We start from the raw sequence: 8,660 nt of genomic DNA on the forward strand, positions 1-8,660 counted from the left end.
AAAGCCTGCCCATCTTCCAGTATGGAGTATAGGTCTACTTCCAGCTCATTTACCTCAATCACTTTATCTCGTTTCTGGACATGTGCAGATATGGTCATCTGCTTCTGTTTTTTGGTCATCTTCAGGGGTTATATGTGGCCTTAATACTCAGATGGGTATGTATTTTGATATTTTTATGCTTTCTGATTGCCTCCAGGTAGATCTGATCAGGAGATTGGCTTCCCTTTTCACTCTTCTTGAGAAATTTCAAGATGCCACTGTTGGTCGTTTTGACGTAACTTAGGATTTAATTTTCGGTTTATTTCCTTTTTTGTCTGCTTGTCCCACTCCAAAATTCCCGTTAAGGCCTTTTTTTCTAGTTGTAAACAGTTCAGGGCCTCCTTTGGCCGTTTGGTTTTAATTGGAAACTGTCTATTTAAATTTCAAGGAGATCTGTGCGCATGTGTAGTGGAACCCTCTGAGGGTGGGGCTGGGGTGCCCACTAGCTCAGGCACCCATATAGTCACCCAAATGGAGGTGCGCAGACAGCAAGGGACCAATGAACAGCTACCAAAAGAGAAGAATGTCCACACCTTTATCTCTGAGGTTCTGTCAGCCGTCTGTGGCCGCTCCGATCCTTCCTCCGCTTGGTCTCACCCAAGATGGTGGCTCCTGGAGCAACTGAGTGTCTCGAATTAGAAAGCAATGGATTTCTTGCTTCTGCCACAAATTCCCCCAGTTGTGAGCCTTCCAACCTTCTAAATATTCCTTTATATGTGGTTCAGAGTTTTGGGACCATCCCCTGAGCCTGTTTGGTTGGGTATTGTGTGTTGTTGCTGGCGGAGCTCCTTTACTGCACTTCCACCCAATCCACCATCTTATTTGTTCTCTATCTGCCCACACACTCTTAAACTAAGTTCCCTCTTGAAACTTTGTAAGCCAGTCACTTAGTGCCTTTATCATTACCTCATTTTAGGTAGCCAATGTCTAAGTTGCCCATGCCTATCAACCCTCTGTACTGAGAGAATAGCATTGATACTTGATGTGAAGACTCCTTCCCTCTCTGTTGGTATTTAGCGCTACTACTTCCATGAGTGGAGTCCTGGTGTAGCGCTGTGGGCTAATGCGTCAGACTGCAAAGTTGTTTGAACTGCAAGGTTGGTGGTTCAAGCTCACCAGCTGCTCCTTGGAAACCCTATACAGGGTCTCTATGGGTCAGAATCAACTCAACGACACTTAACAACAACAACACCTCCATGAGTATAGGTCAAGTTCATCAAATTGTAGCAATTTACCCTCGTTTTCTTTATCATAAATTTCTTTTTAATTTTATCTTCCTGTAGTCAAGTTCTGATTATCAAGCCACCGAAACTAGGTGTTCCCAAGGCTTTTAAATCTTTGTGGGAGCAGAATGCCTCATCTTTATCCTTCAGAGCAGCTGGTGGGCTTGAACCCCAGACTTGTGATTCTCAGTCCAGTGCTTATTGTATGGAGTCACCAAGCTTCCATTAGTAGCCACACCCTGTTCTCTCCTCCCCCCAGTCCGTGGCAACCAGGTATCTACTTTCTATCTTGGTGGATTTGCATGTTCTGGACATTTCTTGTAAGTGGAATCATACGATATTCCCTTTATAGGAGCTTTTTATGACTGGCTTCTTTTACTCAGCCTCACGTTTTCTAGGTTTATCCATGTTGTGCATCTATCTGTTGGTGCTTTGTTCCTTTTTTATGGCTGAATAATAGTCCATTTTATGTATTGTTATTAAGTGTAGTCAAGTCAATTCCAACCCTGCATAGGGTTTCCAGGGAACCGCTGGTGTGTTTGAAGCACCAACTTTGTTGTTAGGAGTCCAGCATTTACCCAACAATGCCACACCAAGACTCCTTATGGGATAGAGGCCACATTTTTGTTTTCTCTTCATCAGTTGATGGCTGGATATTTGGGTGGTTTCCACTTTGGCTCTCATGAATGTGGCTCTGAACATTATGAGCACAAGTATTTTCTGTGAAAGGACATTTTCAGAGATGACTACTTTTAGATTTACTTTCTATTCTTGCAGAGTGTTTTCTGTGTGTATGTATATGTAGATGTCCATGCATGCATCTTTGCAAATGTGGAAGCAGTCAATGGAGGCTTATTGTTCTGGGGCATGCTTTTCCCACTTGGCAGACATTTGAGGGTTTTTTTTGTTTTGTTTTTTGTTTAATGTTTTATTGTGAATTATGTGATAGTTTACATGGGAGAACATTAGTTTTACCTTCATTCTATCGTATATTGTTTCATTGCCATGGTTACAGTCCCCTCCATGCATCAACCAATCAAAGGGTATACCCTGCAAGCCACCCCCCCACACCCCCGTCATCAGCACACAGACCCTCTCCCTCTCGACATTTGAGTTTTTGTCAGTTGACCTCAGTCAGCTGTCCTGTAGAGTCTTTCATAATCCAGGCATTCCTCACCTTGCAGGTCCATGTTATTGTCCAGTCTGTCATTGTCCAGTCTCTCAATCAAACACTGACCCAGCTGGAAGGCACTCCTGTTGATCTGCGGCCTGCTTTTGTCAGCGCTGGGAATGTTAATGTCTGCACAAGTGTCGTTTTGGAGGTAGGCACCAGTTTGGTTTGGAAAGCATGATCTACTTGAGGCCCACTCAAGCTGTGGGCCCTTTTATTGGTCACAGTTCCAGATTTTATTATGATAAAAGGGGGTAACAGCACACCTTTTTTTTTTTTTTTTAAGTTTTTATTGTGAACTGAGGTGATAGTTTGCATGGGAAAGCATCGGCTTTACACTATCTTTTCATTGCAGTGATTACAGTTTCCTCCATGCATTATCATTCAACAGTATTTGCTCCTATTCTCTCTGTTTTGTTTTTTGTGGGGGAGATGTACACAGAAACACTATATAATCATTGAAACAACCAAAGGGCACATTCTGCAAGTCTGCCTCCTGGCTGCCAGCACCCAGTCCCTCTCTTTCCATGAGTCCAGAGTTCTCAGCTGTTCCCTCTTACCACATCCTCATCTCTGCCTCCATCTTTGGTGTCGAACAACACACCTTTTGAACAGGGCTCTGATTCATCCTCCTGCTGGCCTTTATGTTGTCTCGTCACTGTTGCTTCTTTACTGGTCTCTGGAATAATTCCTTATGATTTCCCCCCACAAACCTGTGACTTGCAAGATGATGTCAAAATGTTGTTTTAACATGTTTTCTCTGCAGAAATAGGCTAATCATATTCTGCTTGGGCCAGCAGCTTTGGAACTTACAAAGCTGGGCCAAGTGCCCCTGGCCTGTCAGCTGGGTTGATGCTGAGGTGGTACCACCTCTCTCAATCCTACTGGACAAGAGAGAAAACCTAGAATAAGTGGGAAAGGATTTGTCTTCTCAGTGGATCTTATTTGCGAGATGAATACAACTACTGAAATGGAACGGAAACAGGGGTTTTTGGAGTCCCGTTTTGTTGTTTTGTTTTTAGGTCAAGTACAGCCTGACATATACAGATGCAGGTGAAATAACAAAAGCTGAGCTCTCTCTTCTGCTGGGGACAGTGAGCAGTGGCGTTACTCCGATCCAGCAAAAGTTTGAAATTCATTTTATTCCGGTAAGTGTGGTCAGCTTTCTTCAGTTATTTCATTGTGAAGTGAACAAAGGAACTGTAGAGTCGCCGTGGGCAAGGATTATTGCCTCCTTTGCTTTTGCTGAGTAGAGGGCTGGAGTAGCAGTGGAGTCTGGGATGAAATCTGGGAGAATATTGCGTCCTTTTCTGTTTGGCCGTAACTCCCTTCTATGGTAGCTTGTTCTTTTGTTGCATGGTGAGCTCCCACACTTAAGAGATGTTTTTGTAGCTCTGAGTAAGGGGAGACATTCTTTTATTGGTCACAATTCCAGATTTTATTATGAAAAGCATTTCATTTCTCCTTTGCCATTTTCCTTATGAAATTATCTGGTTTTTTTTTCTGCATTGTCTTTCAGCAAAATACAAAGCCGGTTCCTCTCAGTGGAAACCCTGGTTATGTTGTGGGGCTCCCATTAGTGGCTGGATTTCAGCCTCAGAAGGGGTATCCTTTTTGGTTCTATCGAGGGAGTTGAGTTCCTCATCCACATGCTCTATTCTTGATTGCTGAGGGTGTTTGGAGGCTGCCTGTGGGGTGGGGGAACCAGGTCTGAGTCAAAGCCTCCTTTAGGGGCTGGGGTAGGGGAGGCAGCTGCCCACCACGTGGAGTTGAGATGGGTTTTGAGGGTTTGAAGTGAAACACCACATGGTTGGAAATGTCAGTGTTTTAAAATGAAAGTCTTAGTAAAGTTGACATATCCCTGTGTATATTTAATTTTACATCTAAACAGAGACTCCTAAGCAAATGTAGTGATGTTTGAAAGCTTGGAGTTAATTTTGAAGGGCTAGTTTCTGAAGGTTTTTCTTCTGAGGGCTTACTGATCAGAGAAAAGAGCTCAAAGGCTGTTTTCCTCTCCTGGGAAATTACCATCAAAATCCCAGAGGCCTAGAGAAGGGGTAGTTGGTCTCTTGTCTCACAAATGACATTGTCTTTACCTGAGAATTCGGCTGCTCTGACACTGGGTAGTTGTCCCTTAACTTCCTGTTAAGGTTGGGGATTATTCAGACAACAAATAGATATGGACAATTTACTATTCTTCACAGCACAACTGAGCAAGACTGTTTAGCAATAGAGGGGATACGGACCCCAGTGTTATTTGGTTACAATATGCAATCCGGCTGCAAACTACGGTAAGACAGTAACTTGTTTCCACTTAAGCTTGTTTATGTTGAGCTGAAAAGAAGTATTTCTACTTGCTTTGGTCTTATGAAGTCTCTGTGTCAGCTGACAAGCACATATGAAAGCCCGAATGTAGCTTCTTATCGTTATTAATAAATAGTTTTATAGTAGCATCACCTTATAATGATGTAGCTTTTCATTTTTCTCATTTTAACTCCCGTAGCAATAAAACAGTTGTCAATATTCTAAGGAAAACGATTGCCAGCATTTTTCTTATTCTCAGAATCAATTATGGCAGAATAGAAATCTCAGAAGTGTGTATGTTTTATTTTGAAGGCTCCGTATCACCTGTTAGTGTAGTAGATTAGGAGCAGGGCTGATAACTGCAAGGTCAGCAGTTCTATTCTCCCAGCTGCTCCATGGGAGAGAGACATTTTCTGTTCTTGTCAAGATTTATAGCCTCGGAAACGCTAAGCTGGCTCACTAGGAGTTGGAACCGACCCGACTGCTGACAACCAGCACTACTGCACTTGAGTTCACAGCAAAAATATCTTTCCTGAAAGCCTTTCGGATATTTCTGAATTTTATTATCCACAGCCCAAGAAAACTACTGGTAAGAAGTCAGAATGCCACGTCAGTGCTTAATTTATCTTTTTCTTTTTTCCAACATTCTATTGTGAATTGAGTGAAGGTTTACAGAGCAGATCATCAGTTTCATACTCATCAAATCATATAGTGTGTTTCATTACAGGGTTGTAATCCCCTCCATGTACCAACAGTTAACTGTATTTACCTCTGCTCGTTTTAACGCTTGCATTCCTCCCTATGTCTCCTGCTACCTTCATCTTTTCTGAGCTAACCTCCCTCTTGTTGTATATTGCCTGCCCTCTTACCTGTGTTAACATGTGTCTACCTTCTAGCCCTTGAATAGCTTTCCCTGCCCCCTCACCCTAACCATCATAGATTGTTTCTTTTATCAAAAAACCTTTTTTAAAATTTTAAATATTTTACAACATTGGTGTCATACAATGTTTGTCCTTTTGTCCTTTTATGCTAATTTCACTCAGCATAATGTCCTCCAGGTTCAACCACATTGTGAGGTTTTTCACACATTCATCATCATTCATCAACATTTTGTAGTATTCTATTGTGTGTATGTAGGTGCTGTGGTAGCGTAGTGGTTACGAATTGGGCTGTGAACAGCTTGGTCCGCAGTTTGAAACTACCAGCTGTTCCACGGGAGAAAGATGAGGCTTTCTGCTCCTGTAAAGATTTACAGCCTCGGAAACCCTGTACAGGGTCGCTATGAGTCTCAATTGACTCCACAGCACACAGCCACCACATTGTGTGTATGTACTAAGGTTTATTAAACCTTTCTTCTGTTGATAAGTATTAGGCAGTCTCCATGTTTTTGATGTGTCTCTTGCAGACAACATATTGAAGAATCCTGTTTTCTTATCCATTCTACTCTCTCGATGTCACTTGACTGCTACATTTAATCCATTTACATTCAGTGTAATTATCGATAGGTATGAATTGATTGCTGTCAGTATTCTCTGTGTGTGCTGGATTCATTGTTCCACTCATTTTTCTGCGCTGAGTTCATTTTATTTGTGGATTTTCTTTTCATTCTCATTTCTGTTGTGTTAATGTTTACTAATAGAGTCCCGGTGTGGCGCTGTGGGTTAATGCGCCAGACTGCAAAGCCGTCTGAACTGCAGGATCAGCAGCTCAAGCTCACCAGCTGCTCCTCGGAAACCCTACACAAGGTCGCTATGGGTTGGAATCGACTCGACGGCACTTCACAACACAACAACAACAATGTTTACTAAGTCTTTCTGATTTTCTTCTTTTTCTGTTTTGATGTACAGGTGTATTTTTTTGTATGTGAGGCTACCCTGTAATTTATTGTTTCTCTGCTTAAAACAGTCTGTTTTATCTTGAAATCTACTTGACTTCCATGTCACTTGGAAATTCTGTATCTACACTCTACCCTCTTTTTGCTTTGTAGTTGACTTCATTATATGTAGATATCTCTGGTTCTCTATTTTCAGTCTTGTAGGTTTGTTTCACTTTAAATACTTCCATAATATCTGGATTGAGTTCTGGGTGATGTTGTCGTGTATGGTAATCTCAGGTTGCTTGTTGTAGGTGCGCAGTCCAAAGAACACCCTTTAGCATTTTTGTAAAGTTGGTCTGGTCAGTGATTTCTGTTTATCAGTAAAAGTCTTAATTTGAGGGGCAGCTTTGCTGGATGCATGATTCTTGTTTGGCAGTTTTTTTCTTTCCGAGTTTTTATATGTCATCCCATTGCCTTCATGCTTGCATGGTTTCTGCTGAGAAATCAGAGTTTAGTCTTACTGGTTCTCCTTTGTAAGATAACTTCGGTTTTCCCAAGCTGCTCAGGATTCTTTCCTTGTCTTGGATTTTGGAAAGTTTATATGCCTTGGTGATTTTCTTCAGGATCCATCTTGTTTGGAGTTCTCAGGTTCTTTTATGTTTATCTTCCTGTATTTCATAATGTTCGGGACGTTTTCTTCCAACAACTCTGACAATTTTCTGTGTCCTTTTTATTGTCTCTTTCTGTTCTGGAATTCCAGTTACCCATTAAGTTGTTCCTCTTCATGGTGCCCTACATAACTTTAGACTTTCTTAAGAGTTTTTCATTCTTTTTTTCTGATTTTCTAGCATACTAGTATTGAGAGATTTATCTTCAAGTTTACTGATTCGGCCTTCCATTGATTAGAATCTTCTCTTTTGTATTGGCTATTTCTGGAATCTTAGTATTAATCTTCTGGATTTTTAATCGCAGGTTTTGTATTGTTTCCAAATTTGCATTTATTTTGTTCTTATAGTGTTTTCCTGAATTCTTCTAAAGTTCTTTCTGTGTTCTCCTTGCTCTCCTTAATCTTTCTGTCAATCTATTGAAGGAACCAAGTACCACTCTTTTGAAATTTTTCAGTTAGTTCCATTCCCATTTTTCCCTTACAAATGTTTTCTTTCTCTGCATCTTGGTCATTTGTTTGAGCCATTATCCCTTGTGTCTTTGTGTGAGCTAAAATTGTCTGTTGTCTTAGGGGCACTGTGGGGTTGTCATATTTTTAAAGTCAGTTTTACAAAGATAGTTGTTGGACCTGAAGGGGAGAAATCTCTGGTGAGCTCCTGCAATTCAAGGAGTTCATGAGATGGTTATGGAAGGGGGGATGTGATAGCAGAGTTCCTGGCTCTAGATGGAGTTCTATTGACTTCAGGGTTATCTATGTTCAGGGCACTCAATCTTGAAGGAGTTCATGGAGGCCCTTGATGGAGCTGGTTTCACTGTCTTTTAGGACCAAGGGCAGCTGAGGGCAGGCTGACTGCTTAAAATGCTGCTCTGGTGACTGCGGGTTTAGTAGTTCTGGAGCTGACTTCACCTGAATCCAGGCACCAAATCGGCACACTAAAATGACGCAGTTGGTCCCCAACTCACATGGGCGTGACTCCCAACCATGTTTTTTTCTGAACTCCCGGAAACAGGGTGTTGACTGGGGGTGGATGAGGGTGGGAGCTGGCCACACCTCTGGTGACCAGAGGAGCGTGGGGAAAGAGAAGAAATCACACCTTCCCACTCATCCGCACACATCTGTTCTGCCAGGCCTCTCTCCGCTGCTTAAGCTGCTCCCAAGATGGTGGAGCCGTGTCTGGTCAGCTGTTCACCAGTCTCCCTCACTAGCTGTCTGTGTTTGGCCTCTCCTCCCAGCAACCACACCATCCACCTCTCTAACCTTTCTTTTGAAGTCCAAGGTGCCAGAATTTTCATATCTGTCTGTTTTATTTGGTCTCTTGTACTTTTATTTATTTTTTATTAAATGTTTTTATTTTGGATTGAGTGAAAGTTTACAGGGCATATCATCAGCTTCACATTCAACCATTCATATAGCTTGTTTCATTACATTGATTATTATCCC

At 41.9% G+C, this 8,660-nt stretch overlaps 1 protein-coding gene across 1 annotated transcript in view; it reads left to right on the forward strand.

Annotated features, from left to right (window-relative positions):
* TCTN1 (tectonic family member 1) overlaps positions 1–8,660 on the forward strand; it is a 55,159-nt gene that overhangs the window by 39,998 nt on the left and 6,501 nt on the right. The window contains exons 8-11 of the mRNA XM_006865419.1: positions 2,447–2,584; positions 3,456–3,581; positions 3,953–4,038; positions 4,584–4,724. Coding sequence (XP_006865481.1) covers positions 2,447–2,584; positions 3,456–3,581; positions 3,953–4,038; positions 4,584–4,724 — 491 coding nt within the window. The remainder of the gene's footprint in view (positions 1–2,446; positions 2,585–3,455; positions 3,582–3,952; positions 4,039–4,583; positions 4,725–8,660) is intronic.

The sequence above is a fragment of the Chrysochloris asiatica genome, unplaced genomic scaffold (genome assembly GCF_000296735.1).
Source record: "Chrysochloris asiatica unplaced genomic scaffold, ChrAsi1.0 scaffold00078, whole genome shotgun sequence".
Taxonomy (NCBI): Eukaryota; Metazoa; Chordata; class Mammalia; order Afrosoricida; family Chrysochloridae; genus Chrysochloris; species Chrysochloris asiatica.